Genomic DNA, 16,415 nt, shown 5'->3' with positions numbered 1-16,415 from the left:
GCCCTAAACAGCCTTGGTCCAGTATACCTGAAGGAGCGTCTCCACCTCCATCATTCTGCCCAGACACTGAGGTCCAGCGCCAAGGGCCTTCTGGTGGTTCCCTCGCTACGAGAAACCAAGTTACAGGGAACCAGGCAGAGGGCCTTCTCGGTAGTGGCACCTGCCCTGTGGAACGCCCTCTCACCAGATGTCAAAGAGAAAAATAACTACCAAACTTTTAGAAGACACCTGAAGTCAGCCCTGTTTAGGGAAGCTTTTAATGTTTAATAGGTTATTGTATTTTAGTGTACTGTTGGAAGCTGCCCAGAGTGGCTGGGGAAACCCAGCCAGATGGGCAGGGTATAAATAATAAATTATTATTATTATTATTATTATTATTATTATTATTATTATTATTATTGGAATGAATGAACAATGAACAGGACAGCATGTAAACGGCCCACAAGATAATCAAGATAATCAAGATAATAATTTATTATTATTATTAAGATGAATGATAAATAAAGACTGAATGTAGTCTAAGTGCCACACGGAGATGGAGGAGAAATTTAATTCACATTCATGGAATCATACAATTGTAGATTTAGAAGGGACCCCAAGGGCCATCTAGTCCACCCTCTGCAATGCAGGATTTTTTTTTTTGCTCAAGGTGGAGCGAAAACCCATCCCCCTGATATTAAGATTCAAAAGTGAACTTACCTAAATTTTACCTTCGAAAACTCCATGAGAACTTAAACACAGCCATCTAAATTGGCACTTCTTTGAATTTTGCATTGCAGTCCTCCAGCCAAGTAATGGGTGCAGATACTAGGGATCAAGTGTGCATATAAGGTCTTATCGACATTTAACTTCCCTCTGCACTTTCAAGCTCCATATCTGAGTGCTCACTCACTCACATTCTTTCTTTTTGCTCCAGAGCTTTCCCCAGGAAAATCCACTCTTTAGTGCTGAGTCGGAGCAAATGGCAATCCGTGGGGAAATCGAATTGACGTTGGTTGTGCTTCAGCTTTTAAAGAGTGGTTTTTTCCTGGGGAAAGATCCAGGGGGAGAATAAAGCACTCAGACACAGTGCTTTAAAGCACTGGAAAACACGAGGCAACCGGTAAGTAACATTGTTTAAATGCTGGTTGAAACAACATACAAAAATGCACTGCATTGAGGGGATCGCTTTGTACAGGTGTGGATTAGGAGAAGTTCAAAATAAAATGCTGGTGATTCTTCATGAGGTCTTTTAAATAAATAAATCGCCAGCGGATGTTGAAATGTGGAGAAGGGACCGTAAAGTTGGGAAAATTAGAAACTGAGCGGAGCTGAAATCGACAGAATTTCTTTAAATTACTTTAAACAAAATAATTGTTAAGAAATAAGGTAATGAGTACAAATTGCTGTAAGAAGGTATTAGAAAATACAGAAAGAGTAAGGTAATAATGTTAAGTACATTCAACACTATAAAGAAAGTATACATCGGAAAATGATAGGAAGTCTGTCTTATGTTAGTAAAAAGATAGGAAAAAAAGAGATTGTATAAATTTAAACTAAGTTTAATTTTTTGTGAATCCAAAGAAGAGTATTAGTACATGGTTGTTTTCATTTTTGTCGAATTAAGAGAGTGTATATTATGTACAGTGGTACCTCGGGTTACATACGCTTCAGGTTACAGACTCCACTAACCCAGAAATAGTGCTTCAGGTTAAGAACTTTGCTTCAGGATGAGAACAGAAATCGCGCCCCGGGGGGGGGGGCGGTGGCAGTGGGAGGCCCCATTAGCTAAAGTGGTGCTTCAGGTTAAGAACAGTTTCAGGTTAAGTACGGACCTCCAGAATGAATTAAGTACTTAACCTGAGGTACCACTGTACATTATTTATGAATTTCAATAAAGTTATGTAAGAAAAGAAAAGAAAAGAAATTGACATAATCTCCCACCCCTAACTCTTTTAAAAATACCCAAGTTGGTGGCCCTTCCTATCATTCCTGCAGCCAAAGCCACCATTTATGTGCCCTGAAAGCAGAATTCAGCTCAATTCAGCGAGGTTATATCAGCCTGCAAAACTGACAATCTGCTTTCCTGCCCTCCTTCCAGGAAATTCCACTGCACACGGAATTATATCCACATGCATCTGTTTGTCTCCTTCGTTCTGAGGGCAGCTGCCGTTTTCACCAAAGACACCATTTTGTTCTCCGACGACAGCATGGACCACTGCCTGATGTCAACGGTATACATCTGACCCACTTTTGAAAATAATATTTTACACTAAACCTTTGTGTGTGTGTGTGTGTGTGTGTGTGTGTACACCGTATTTTTCCCTCTATAACGCAGGGAAGGGGAAATGAACCCCAAATTCACCATCAGATCACATAGCATGCCCATGGCTACAGCCTGCACCAAAAAAATCACGCACCCACTGTTGCCTGGGGCTGCAATAGTGCAAAAACATGGTTACAAAGCACAGATCCACATGGATTCTCAGGATTTTTGCATTGGGCTACCCCAAACTCACCGTCAAATCACATGTCTGTGGCCACAGCATGAAGCACAAAAATGATAAATCCAATGTTTCATTCAGAATTTTTTTGTCTTGTTTTCCTCCTCTAAAAACTATGTGCGTGTTATGGTCAGGTGCATGTTAGCGAGCGAAAAATACGGTATATAAAAACTTGTTGTTGTTTAGTCGTGTCCGACTCTTCATGACCCCCTAGACCAGAGCACGCCAGGCACTCCTGTCTTCCACTGCTTCCCACAGTTTGGTCAAACTCATGCTTGTAGCTTCCAGAACACTGTCCAACCATCTGGTCCTCTGTCGTCCCCTTCTCCTTGTGCCCTCCATCTTTGCCAACATCAGGGTCTTCTCCAGGGAGTCTTCTCCTCTCATGAAGTGGCCAAAGTATTGGAGCCTCAGCTTCAGGATCTGTTTGTTCCTGGTGTAAGCTTTCATGTGCATACACACTTCTTCAGATACCATAAGCACACGAAAGCTTATACCAAGAACAAACTTAGTTGGTCTCTAAGGTGCTCCTGGATATTTTTTAAAAAATATATTCCAACTGTGTCAGACCAACACAGTTACCTACCTGAAACAAAAGCTTAGTGCTTGCAGAAGGACTGGGCTACGAGGTTTCTCAGACATGGCTTCTGTTTTGCTTTCGTGAGAGGGAAAGGATGGCTTTGACCTTATTCAACATGGCCATTTCATGCTTCCTGATTTCCCTAGTGGGTAAGAAGTCTTGGAGGCAAACTCAGTTTGCTTTGTGAGGTGTGAGTACCATGGAAACTCCACTGCCCTTTCTGAAAAAAAGGAGGGGAGGAATGTACAGACTGGAAGCATGGGCAGAGTACTAGTCCAAAGCAAAACCAGTCCACCACTTTCTCAAGAGTGGAAAAGTTCTTTCCGTCAGCCAAAAGCTTCACTTACCAACCTTTCCCAGCTGTGGCTGGGAAGCTCTCCCCAGGGAAGTCCACCTGGTGCCATCACCGACAGCCTGTGGCCATTTTTCAGCTGCTGATGTTTTGCTGAGTCTATTTAAGACCCATTGTAATGGTTTGAATGCAATGTGTTTTTGCCCTGCCTTTGTGCTCTTAATTTTTTTGGTGAGTTGTTTAGAGACTCTTTTGTGAGTGATTAACTAGGAAAATCCTCACCACCCCCAATCCATCATCAACTTTTGCTCGAGTATTAGGAAGAAATTTCCCATTGTATGAGCTGTTGGACAGTGGAAGGTGGTCGATTCTCCTTCCTTGGAGGTTTTCAAACAGAGATTAAATGGTCAACCACCAGGGATTCTATAGCTGTGATTCAGATGACGAGGGCCGGATTTAGGTTTGATGAGGCCCTAAGCTACTGAAGGTAATGGGGCCCTTTATATATCCAGCTGTCCTTTGTCAACAACAAATTGTCACTGTTTTTTGTGTTGAATATATGCTACAGTGGTGCCTCGCAAGACGAAATTAATCCGTTCCATGAGGCTCTTCGTATAGCGGTTTTTTCGTCTTGCGAAGCAAGCCCATTGACAGCTTAGCGGATTAGCGCTACAGCTGTCAAGCGGCTTCCAGCGATCAGCTGTTAAGCGGCTTATCAGCGGAACAGCTGATAAGCGGCTTAGCGGCTTAAGAAAAGGGCGAAAAAAGCGAAAAAAACCTGTGGGGGGATGCAAGATTTTTTTTGTCTTGCGAAGCAACCCCATAGGGGAATTCGTTTTGCGAAGCGCCTCCAAAACGGAAAACCCTTTCGTCTAGCGGGTTTTTCGTCTTGCGAGGCATTCGTCTTGCGGGGCACCACTGTATATGGTAATTTATGGACCTAACAGGTATCTCAAGCCATTTGCACTTGTTGCCATGCAACCAGTCCATGCAGAATGTAGGCACCCTATATATAGAAAGGAGCAAACCAGTGATATTTTAGGGAGCAGGCTAGCAGACGGGGCCCATTACTTACATCATAGAAACCTACACAACACAAAACACTGTTGCTGTATGTAGGTTTCATTTTATTTATTTTTTATCTCATATTTTGGAAATGTGCATCCAGGTTTTTTTCCTTTTAATTTTTTGGGGGCCCCCAAAAGAGTGGGGCACTAAGCTATAGCTTGTTTAGCTTATACGTAATTCTGGCACTGCAGATGACCCTTGGGATCCCTTCCAACTCTCCAATTCTATTATTTTATAATGATCATCATCCCTGCCAGGAAAAGGAAAAGGTCACAGACCTCAGCTGAATGTTGTTCTGTGGAAAACCTTACCTGGTGAAAAAAACCTCCTTGTCTGAAATGAACCTTGTTTTGTCCTGTAGGTGGCATGCAAGTCTGCGGTGGCTTTCTTCCAGTTCAGCATCCTAGCCAACTTCTTCTGGTTGCTGGTCGAGGGCATGTATCTGCAAACCCTACTGATGCTGACCTTTGTGTCGGACAAACAGTATGCATGGAGTTTCATCCTGATTGGCTGGGGTTAGTAGACGGCTTGGACTTCTCTGTCCAGGGCAGCTGTCTCCCAGCTTTGTCTGGTATACAGGCTGAGACCCTACCTGCCTGCAAACTGTCTCGCCAGAGTGGTGCATGCTCTGGTTATCTCCCGCTTGGACTCCTGCAATGCGCTCTACATGGGGCTACCTTTGAAGGTGACCCAGAAACTACAACTAATCCAGAATGCAGCAGCTAGACTGGTCACTGGGAGTGGCCGCTGAAGCCATGTAACACCAGTTCAGAAAGACCTATGTTGGCTCCCAGTATGTTTCCAAGCACAGTTCAAAGTGTTGGTGCTGACCTTTCAAGCCCTAAACAGCCTCGGCCCAGTATACCTGAAGGAACATCTCTACCCCCATCGTTCTGCCCAGACGCTGAGGTCCAGCTCTGAGGGCCTTCTGGCAGTTCCCTCACTGTGAGAAGTGAAGTTTCAGGGAACCAGGCAAAGGGCCTTCTCAGTAGTGGCACCCGCCCTGTGGAACACCCTCCCACCAGATGACAAGGAAATAAATAACTATCTGAGTTTCAGATGACATCTGAAGGCTGCCCTGTTTTTAATGTTTGATGTTTTATCATGTTTTTAATATTCTGTTGGGAGCTGCCCAGAGTGGCTGGGGAAACCCAGCCGGATGGGCAGGATATAAATTATTATTATTATTATTATTGACATTCCCTCTCACCCAACCAAACTGGATTCCAAATTCTTCCTTCCACCCCCTGCTAAGATCTGCAAGCACACTTGGTGTTTTTGCATCAAGCCAAGGGTGATGAACTCCAGATTTTGTTGGACTATGATTTCCATCAGCCTCCATTGGCCATGCCAGTGCTGATGGGAATTCAAGTCCAATCTTCTAGAGGGAGAACTACATTGCATGCCACTGCGTTAAGCAAACAAACACCTTATCCTTGCCTACGGGTTTGGGACACTTGCTTGGAGATGTCTTCTCTGCCTCCAATTGCATTGGTGTGTCTCAGAATTTTCAGAAACAAATCAGCTTCAGTAATTATTTCCCCTAGCAATTTGACTTCTCACCCTTACCTCTATGGTGTTTTTATTCCAACCCTTTTTTTTCTACCGCGTTAGATAGCATACTTTAATCTGATACATATTTCCTCTTTTACCATCATAATCCTTTCCCTTCTACTGCCCATATTTTGACTCCTGTCCGCGATTTCATTTACCAGGCGTGTATTAGGGCTGTCGCCCACTTAATCAAAGCATAGTTGATTCACTGGATGAGTTTTTGTGGGTTTGTTGATCCAGCCCTGTGCTTAAGGTGTGCATTCATTTCTTGACAAATGAAAATGGAATCAAACAGATCCTCTTTTCATTTTTTTGCGAAATAAATGGCAAGGGTATGATGGATTGATTACAGTGGTACCTCAGGTCTCATACGCTTCAGGTTACAGACTCCTCTAACCCAGAAATAGTGCTTCAGGTTAAGAACTTTGCTTCAGGATGACAACAGAAATCGTGCAGCAGCGGCGCAGCAGCAGCAGGAGGCTCCATTAGCTAAAATGCTGCTTCAGGTTAAGAACAGTTTCAGGTTAAGAACGGACCTCCGGAACGAATTAAGTACTTAACCTGAGGTACCACAGTATAGTATGGTCCACCTTTTACTCCAAGGAGTTCAAGTTGGAGTGCAGGGAACTCCCTCTCCTCATTTAAATGGCTCAGGACCGCAATACCTCAGGGACCACCTCTTTCCATATAAACCTACCTGGACCCTGAGTTCATCCTCTGAGGTCCGTCTTCATGTGCCTCCTCCACGAGAGATCCAGAGGGTGGCAACACGAGAAGGTGCCTTTTTTGCAGTGGCTCCCCATTTGTGGAATGCTGTCCCCAGGGAAATTTGCCTTGCGCCTTCATTATACACCTTTAGGCACCAGGCAAAAACGTTCTTTTTCAACCAGCCCTTTGCCTGACTTGAGCTACATCCTATGCCCTTTTAAAATGTGTTTTTTGGGGGGAGGGTCTATTGGCTTGTTGTTTATCTTTTTATCATGGTTTTATATCTTGATTTTATTCTATTTTATTTTATTTTAACCTATGACTGTTATTTAATCTGCTTTCCCCCCCCCCTTTGTTTCAGGAGCACCAGTGATCATAACAATGATATGGATCTTGAGCAGGATTTACAGACAGAATACTGGGTGATTTATTTATTTTTTTACTGCTAGATTTTCACAAAATGATTACAGGGAGACGTTCAGTCTCAGAAATTTAAATGCTGAAATTTTAAAATGGGGGGAACCAGGGTCCCCGGAGGCTAAATTAATGGAAGTGATAAGGGGAGGTGTTATTCAGGTTTGCTTGCAATTTAAAGATAAATTCATCCAACCAAGACGCAGCTATTCTTCATAATCTGCACTTCTCTGAATTTTGCAATGCAGTTTTGTGCACAAACCATGTATACAAAAATGGACATATTAGGGAAGATGCATTTGACCACAAACTTGACATGAGCCAACAGTGTGACGTGGCAGCTAAAAAAGCCAATGCAATTCTGGGCTGCATCAATAGGAGTATAGCATCTAGATCAAGGGAAGTAATAGTGCCACTGTATTCTGCTCTGGTCAGACCTCACCTGGAGTACTGTGTCCAGTTCTGGGCATCACAGTTCATGAAGGACACTGACAAACTGGAACGTGTCCAGAGGAGGGCAACCAAAATGGTCAAAGGCCTGGAAACGATGCCTTATGAGGAACGGCTAAGGGAGCTGGGCATGTTCAGCTTGGAGAAGAGGAGGTTAAGGGGTGATACGATAGCCATGTTCAAATATATAAAAGGATGTCACATAGAGGAGGGAGAAAGGTTGTTTTCTGCTGCTCCAGAGAAGCGGACACGGAGCAATGGATCCAAACTACAAGAAAGAAGATTCCACCTAAACATTAGGAAGAACTTCCTGACAGTAAGAGCTGTTCGACAGTGGAATTTGCTGCCAAGGAGTGTGGTGGAGTCTCCTTCTTTGGAGGTCTTTAAGCAGAGGCTTGACAACCATATGTCAGGAGTGCTCTAGTGGTGTTTCCTGCTTGGCAGGGGGTTGGACTCGATGGCCCTTGTGGTCTCTTCCAACTCTATGATTCTATGATTCATTTAATATGTGCATTAAAATACATATATTATTAAAATAACATAAAATGCATTTTCTTATGAAACATTGCCTGCAGGAATTGGTACATCAGCCAAAAACGCATACAAAAAATGTGAAACTAAGGAGAAATTTGCACTATGAGTGTGACAAATTTTCACGAGAATTTTTTTTTAATGCAACAATTACCGCAGAAATGCAGAGGACTGAATTCAAGAATTATGTAAAAAGAGAAATGAAGACAAAGTGAAATAAACCAATATATCCATCCCTAATTTAGGGCACTACGACAACTGTGAATTGAGAATGGGGAATGGACATAGCTCAGCACTGAGCACCTTATTTGTGAGAAGGTTCCTGGTTTGATCTCCAACATTTTGACATAGGGAGGTCCCATTTCTGAAACTCTTGAGAGGTGCTAACAATGAGCTAGATGGATCAGCTTGTGGGGATGATTAGGGAGGCAGGAGAGGATATGTTATTTAATGATATCCTTCCTAACTTGCGCTAACAAGTTCCATATTCTAGCAGAGTTCCAAACATCCCCCTTTCTGAATTACGCAGCAATCAGCTTGTTGCTGACTCATCTGAGTCTTACTATTAAAGATTCCTTCCTCGTAAAATCCCTTCTAATTCCTCTTAAAAAGAATAAACACAAGAATCTGATTGACGTTAATACAGTCGTACCTCGGGTTGAAGTAGCTTCCTTCGGGATACGTATTTTCGGGTTGCGTGCAGCGGCGACCCAGAAGTAACAGAGCACGTTACTTCCGGGCTTTGCCACTCACACATGCGCAGACGTTCAAAATGACGTCACGCACATGTGCAGAAACGGCGAATCGCGACCAGCACACATGCAGACGTGCGGGCGTGGGTTGCGTTCACTTCTGGATGCGAACAGGGCTTCGGAACGGATCCTGTTCGCATCCAGAGGTACCACTGTATAAAAGTACAGTGGTACCTCGCAAGACGAAAATAATTCGTTCCGCGAGTCTCTTCGTCTAGCGGTTTTTTCGTCTTGAGAAGCACGGCCATTAGCGGCTTAGCGGATTAGCGCTATTAGCGGCTTAGCGGCTTGGAAAAAGGGGGGGAGGGAAAAAACTCGCAAGAACTCGCAAGACGTTTTCATCTTGCGACGAAAGCCCATAGGGAAATTCGTCTTGCGAAGCACCTCAAAAACGGAAAACTCTTTCGTCTAGCAAGTTTTTCGTCTTGCGAGGCATTCGTCTTGCGGAGCACCACTGTAGTTTACTCACAGATTCATTCAGGGTCACAGACATATCCCTGAAGACAGGCTTAGGTTACATAACAACTAGAACTATTGCAGAAAGAAGTTAGTCCCAAGTGACTGCAGTCACTTCTCCAAACACAAGCAACGTACAAAATGGAGAAGACACACTGATCTGAACATGGAGGTCGTGTGCTCCTCCATGCTAGTACAACAGACCACACCCTCTTCAAGTCACATATAATGGAAGTCGCATGTCCCAGCTCAGGAGGAAACAGGAGGTTTTCTCCTGAGTGGTAGAAAACATCCCTTAATATGTCCACTGTAGGAATGTTGTACTTGACTTCAGTTTTACATCTCACACAGCCGGTCATCTAAACCTCTTACCTCTCTCTGGTACTGATTCTTGTGTTAAAGGAAGCAGAAATATTAAGAGGGACTGATAGCTGGGACAAGAAGGAAGGGTTTTTACATTGGTATATATTGGTAACTTGGTTCTCAAACTAAATCTGTTCCGGGAGTCCGTTCCAAAACCAAAGCGTTCCCAAACCAAGGCATGCTTTCCCATAGAAAGTAATGCAAAAGGGATTAATCCGTTCCAGACTTTTAAAAACAACCCCTAAAACAGCAATTTAACCTGAATTTTACCATCTAACGAGACCTCTGATCCATAAAATGAAAGCAATAAACAATGTACTGCAGTCACACAATCAATCAATCAATCAATCAATCAGTAGCTGAACTGGGTTCCGCACAGTCACAAACACGATCAAAAAGAGCCACAAAAACAAAAACACAAAATAAATAGCAAAAACAGACAGGCCTCAGCGTAACACTCAAAAAGGAAGCGTGGCACTCAAAATGGAACATGTTTGGCTTCCGAAAAAAGTTAACAAACAGGAACACCAAGGCGTTTGAGAACCAAAGTACAGTACCACTTTGTACCAAAGTACAAAGCACAACATAGTCATCAGATCGCCAAAGAGGTGGAGGAAGTCTCTTCTTTCAAGGTAATAGACATAATTTGTTTCTTTTTTGTTGGCTGTTTCAGATGCTGGGATGATGATGAGGAGAGCTCTGCAGTCCTCTGGATCATCAAAGGACCCATCCTATTAACTGTCATAGTGAGTTTTCCTTTTGATCAAATGAACGCTTTGAAAAACAGAAAGCCCAGCAATTGTCGTCAGTCAATGGGGGGACACTGGGCTGTGTGCCACCCTTGCGCTCTTTGAGATGTTAAGAACCTAAGAAGAGCCTGCTGGATCAGGCCCCCTCCTTCTCTATGAAGTGGGACATTGCTCAGTCAGGGTGAGGAATTCCCCCAATTTTTGTCTGTTTGATTTGGCTGAGGAAGTACACAGCTCCCTGATTACCGTGGATGGAGGTGTTTGGTTTTTTGGCTGAATGTACAGATTATGGTGCTGGGACGCGGGTGGCGCTGTGGGTTAAACTACAGAGCCTAGGACTTGCCGATCAGAAGGTCAGCGGTTCGAATCCCCATGATGGGGTGAGTTCCTGTTGCTCGGTCCCTGCTCCTGCCAACCTAGCAGTTCGAAAGCATGGCAAAGTGCAAGTAGAGAAATAGGTACCGCTCCGGCAGGAAGGTAAACAGCATTTCCGTGCACTGCTCTGGTTTGCCAGAAGCGGCTTAGTCATGCTGGCCACGTGACCCAGAAGCTGTACACCGGCTCCCTCGGCCAATAAAGTGAGATGAGCTCTGCAACCCCGGAGTCAGTCAGTCACAACTGGACCTAATGGTCAGGGGTCCCTTTACCTGTCGGTCATCTATCCCACATGAAGTGTTCAGTAGAGGAGATCTAGAGAAAAACCAACCCCAATTACTTGTTTTCCAGCTTCTGGCTGAAGACCTTGAGTGGAAGAAAGCTGACTACCACCCCTCTAGGTACTTGGTTGTCTTCTTGCCATCAGAAATCTTCTCTAAATCTACCCTCTTGTTTTAGAGTTCATAGAGAGGAAGGGCTGTATCTTACACTTGTTTCTCTCATTTGGATACAATCTGAGGTTATTTCTCAGTAAAGTAATGCGACCTGGAAATGTATTCACTAAGCTTTGGTGGATGCTGAGATTCCCTCTTGTCTCTCTAGATGAACTTTGCTATCTTTCTCAACGTCATCCGGATTTTGGTGCAGAAATTAAAATCTTCAAAGACTGGAGGACGGCACACAAGGCATTTTGTGTAAGTGGACAAACCTTTCATCTTCACGAGCTGGAGAGGTTAGACCCCGACTGTCCAGCATACACCAGGGGTGAGCAATCTGTGGACCTCCAGATGTTGATGAGCTTCAGCTCCCATTAGCCAATACATGGCCAAAGATCAGGGATGGTGGACATTACAATCTAACAGCATCTGGAGGGCCACAGGTTCTCTGTCCCTGCTGTACACTGTAAGCAGATTTCTGCCAAAGTTGTGGCTTATGTGGTAGTTGGGCAGATTCATGAAGCAGGAGGAAGGTTGAATTGTCCCTGTACCACTCTCTGCACCAAGGGCAGCTCACTACCACCACCAGTCCTGAACCTTGAATATCAACAGGGCTTGCTGCTGAGTAAACATGCCTAAGTGTCAGGGACCGTGCTGAGGAGGAATAGTGGGAGTCTCCCCCTGCTCCTGATTCGGATCCTGAATTTTCCCAGGAGCAGGAGGACAGTATAGATTGGGTATAGTGGTTTGCAGAGGGACATAGTTCAGAAGGCAGAAGCTAGGAATTATTGAATGGGGAACAGCTAGGACAGGGGTTGGTAAGGTTTACCGGCCATGGGCCGGATCACTCCCATGGAAATTGTCTGTGGGTCAGACTGGCACAGCACAATGCCAGAAATTGCATCTGCGCATGTCCGTGGTGCCGGAAATCACTTCTGTGCATGCCAAAAATTGTGCCTGCGCAGAAGCGATTTTCAGCGTCTGGACATGCGCAGATGCGATTTCTGGTATCTGCGCATTCTCAGCAAGTCCCCATGCCACGCTGCGCTGATTTAGCGCAGTGCATGGGGGACTTGCCGAGCGTGTGCCTCGGTTTGCGGGTGGCTCATGGGCTGGTAAAACGGACTTCATGGGCTGCACGTTGCTGATCCCTGAGCTAGGAGACGAAACACAGGAAAAGAGATGGTTGACAGATTCACAGTCTCTGGACAGCATTCATCCCCCTTCTCCAAAGTCTCAGAGAGCTCAGAAAGTGGCAGAACAGAAAGCACAGAGGGTACAAACTCAGATTACAAGATGTAGGAGCGACAAAGTTTAATAGGGACAGAAGAGGGTGGAATCCTTAATTGGGAGCACCGCCATTCTAGGAGATGTGTTCTTTGTTCTCTCGCTGTGATTATTAAAGTTTATAAGAAAACTCCTTTTACTTTGTTCTGCTTATCTACTGCCATGGGGGAGGAAGCCAATTCTACACTAATTCTGACACTAAGATTGCAGTTTCAGTGTCAGGAGTCCAGGTTCCCAGCTTGGTAACCCAGTAAGCGTAGGTAATTAAAAAGGAGGATTTATTGCAAAAACAGATAGCACCGGGCAGCTGTAATGCAGCCGCCAGCATTATCACTGAAATGACCCTTCTGAAGACTTCTTCCGGTATCTACAGAATATATTGAACTTTCACACCTTACGTTTCTTGTTTTGCTTCCTAACAGCCCTCCCATTTGCCGACTCCTCAGATCATCTCCCTCCTCTTCCTTTTCAGAAAAACTCTGAGTGTGTCTATTCACGTCTATTTGAGCTTCTGGAGAGCTTTGGCTGCATTCTAGCCCGCTCTCCGCTACTGCCTTATCAGCCGGCCCTTTGAGGTCAGGAAGAGTCGGAGTCTGCAGCTGCCGGCTCTCCCCTGCCTAACATCAAAGCCTCCCTGTTCCTGGCTGTTCTCTGCAGTTGGCTGCAAACCTTCACTTGGAGCTGGCTCATTCCTGACACACAGGGGTTGTGCGGAAACCACATTCAGGAGCAGTGCACCAGAAGCAGAAAGACTCTTCTGGTGTATTTTTTGTTCTGCCACTTCAATGGAGGGTGACGCCCTGATCCACAAGCTACGCATACCTTCCCCGTGAATGAGAACCCCTGCCACCATTTTTTAATCCACCACTACCTCGCCAGTGTTCTGTGGAAGTCTTTTCCACATTGGAAGCACCTTCCCTACCTGAGAAACCTTGTATGCCCCTGCAGAGCCCTCTGTCAGCAAACTGCCACCTGAGTCATCTCTGGCTGCCCCCTCCCCCCGGTCATTTCACAGGAAACACCTGTGTGGCCTTTTCTGAACTTATATCTCATCCACATTCTCTTTTTCAGGAGACTAGCAAAATCGACGTTGCTGCTCATCCCTCTCTTTGGGGCTCACTACATCATCTTTGCCTTCTTTCCAGAGAGCATTGGGATGGTCGCCAGGCTGTACATTGAGCTAGGCTTGGGTTCCTTTCAGGTAAGGGGAAGGGCTGTAGCTCAGTGGTAGAGCATCTGCCATTGCCTGCAGAAGGTCGCAGGTTCAATCCCCAATAGCATCTCCTGGCAGGGATGCAATAAGACTCTGTCCCTGGACCCCTGGAGAGATGCTGCCCATCGGTGTGGACAATACTAAGCAAGATTAGCCAATTATTTGATGGTATAAGACAGCTCCCAGTGTTCCTATAGTATACAGTAAGCACATCCCACTCCCAAGAGACTGTGATCTACGCCCAGTATAAATAAATCTGGCAGTGATTGTCAATGAAGGGAGGAGGAGCGTGCGTGGTGTGTGTGTGTGGAGGGGAGGATTGCCCATAGTTGTTGCGCTTTCTCTGGGGAGGAATGACCAGGGTTGTGGATAAGGATCCCACGGGGATGTCTGGTATACAGGAAGTCTGCAGCACAATGGGAGAGCATCTGCTGTCCATGCAGAAAGTTCAAGCTCCAAATTGTTAGAATTCCTGCTCCATAATTGCAGTCATGGGATTTTTGTCGATCACATGATGGTGTATGTTTGGACTCCATAGAATGGGAAGTGAAGGAGACAGGATGTTTGTGTTACTGTGTTCCGTGAAGTGGGACTATTCTCCTTTGTTCTTTTCCTCTTTGCCGTCTGATGCTAGAGAGAGAGGGAGCCATGTTGCAGTGCTCCGTGTGTGTTTGTATGTAAATAAAGTAGATTAGCCAAAATGCTGAGTTGCTGAGGCCTGTCATGCAAGCTGCGAAGACTGCGGATCCCTAAGTGTGCCGATGTCTGTTGGCATTGGTTGCTGTGATGTTTGGTCTGAAGAAAGCCTTTTAAGCTCCCGAATGAATGACCAGGAGGGAGAGAGCATGCCAGTCGGGTATGTGTCTCTACCAGGGTCGTACTAGAGTGTAGGATGAGCTCCTAAAATAATAATAATAATAATAATAATAATAATAATAATAATAATAATAATTTATTTGTACCCCGCCCATCTGGTTGGGTTTCCCCAGCCACTCTGGGCGGCTTCCAACAAAGATGAAAGATACACTAAAACTTCCCTGAACAGGGCTGCCTTCAGGTGTCTTCTGAATGTCAGGTAGATGTTTATCGCTTTGACATCTGATGGGAGGGCGTTCCACAGGGCAGGCGCCACTACCGAGAAGGCCCTCTGCCTGGTTCCCTGTAACTTGGCCTTTCGCAGTGAGGGAACCGCCAGAAGGCCCTCGGAGCTGGACCTCAGTGTCCGGGCAAAATGATGGGGGAGGAGACGCTCCTTCAGATATACTGGACCGAGGCCGTTTAGGGCTTTAAAGGTCAGCACCAACACTTTGAATTGTGCTCGGAAACGTACTGGGAGCCAATGTAGGTCTTTCAAGACCGGTGTTATATGGTCTCGGCGGCCGCTCCCAGTCACCAGTCTAGCTGCCGCATTCTGGATTAGTTGTAGTTTCCGGGTCACCTTCAAAGGTATCTCTAGGCAGGGCTGGGAATGTCCCCTGCCTGCAATCCCAGGAAGACTATGCCAGACAGCTGGACCTACAATTGGCTGGACCAATGATCTGGCTCAGTATAAGACAAATTCCTACGCTCCTGAGAACTGGAAGCCGGAGAGGCTTGCTCCTGTTGGAAGCTATCAAAAAGGAAGCTCCTAGAGAAATAAACATTTACTGATGCTTTCCACTTTCTGGCTCAAAATGGGAGCATTTCCCTCTTTCAGTATGTGTTTGTGTGTAGCCAAGAGCCCGGCTGGAAAAGTTCACTTAGTCCAGCATCCTCTTTTCTGACATAGACCAACCAGATGTCTCTAGAAAGGTGACAAGCAGGGGCAAGAAAACAACAGTCTTTGTGCACAGGTGCCTTGCCCACTTTCGTATCAAGCCACATTTGTTTGGTAGGTGTGTGCTTATCCCACAATTCTCTTCTCTCTCTTTCTCTTTCATAGGGCTTTGTTGTCGCTCTCCTATACTGTTTCTTAAACGGAGAGGTAAGTGGAAATGAGAAAGTGCTGGTTTTTTGACCTATAAAGCCTTATGCAGCTCAGAACCCCGGGACCAGGGGCGTAGGAAGGGGTGTGTGGTCAGGGCGGTCAGGCCCGGGTGTCATCCCAGAGGGGGGTGACAAAATCCCACTGGGCAGATCATGCCGCTGTGCCACGATCAGACACCTGCTGGCAAGATCACGCCACTGTGCCGATTGCCCCGCCCCTTTGGTGGATCATTCCCACCCTTGGGTGCATGGCATGTGCACCGCTCTGGGTACCCGAGCAGCTAGCTCCGCCACTGTCCAGTACCTGAAGGACTATCTCCCCGCCCCCCCCCCCAGTGAATGTACCAGACCTGGCAATCATCACCTGATGCCCTTCTCCTTGTGCCCCCTGTTCAGAAGGTTCAGAAGGTGGCAACATGAGAAATGAGAACAGGGCCTCTTCAGTGGTGACTCCTCGCTTGCCACATGCTCTTTCTGGCGAGACTTACCTGGCACCGTCATTACCTAGCTTTAGGTGCCAGGCGCCTGCATGTTTCTCTCACACCCCCCCCCCCCGGCCTTTGGCTCTTAACTGCCTCCTTAAGTGGTTGGGATGGTTTAACTCAGGTTCTTAGAACTAAAAATAGGGTTTAGGTTTTTATTTCTTCTCTTTAATGCTGGTTTTAATGCATGTGTTTGTTTGTTTGTTTGTTTGTTTGTTTGTGTATTGTAAGTCATTTTAAGTTACCTTGGTCAGAA

General features: G+C 45.6%; 1 protein-coding gene across 1 annotated transcript in view; it reads left to right on the top strand.

Annotated features, from left to right (window-relative positions):
* The window catches only part of LOC309353371 (vasoactive intestinal polypeptide receptor 1-like), a 37,470-nt gene that overhangs the window by 19,584 nt on the left and 1,471 nt on the right, over positions 1-16,415 (top strand). Inside the window, exons 6-12 of the mRNA XM_081882787.1 lie at positions 2,081-2,213; positions 4,785-4,938; positions 7,047-7,107; positions 10,325-10,397; positions 11,379-11,470; positions 13,571-13,700; positions 15,634-15,675. Coding sequence (XP_081738913.1) covers positions 2,081-2,213; positions 4,785-4,938; positions 7,047-7,107; positions 10,325-10,397; positions 11,379-11,470; positions 13,571-13,700; positions 15,634-15,675 — 685 coding nt within the window. The remainder of the gene's footprint in view (positions 1-2,080; positions 2,214-4,784; positions 4,939-7,046; positions 7,108-10,324; positions 10,398-11,378; positions 11,471-13,570; positions 13,701-15,633; positions 15,676-16,415) is intronic.

The sequence above is a fragment of the Podarcis melisellensis genome (assembly GCF_964234715.1).
Source record: "Podarcis melisellensis genome assembly, chromosome: 12".
Classification (NCBI taxonomy): Eukaryota; Metazoa; Chordata; class Lepidosauria; order Squamata; family Lacertidae; genus Podarcis; species Podarcis melisellensis.
Note: the sequence above shows the minus strand (reverse complement) of the source record. Positions and strands in the feature narration are given on the sequence as shown.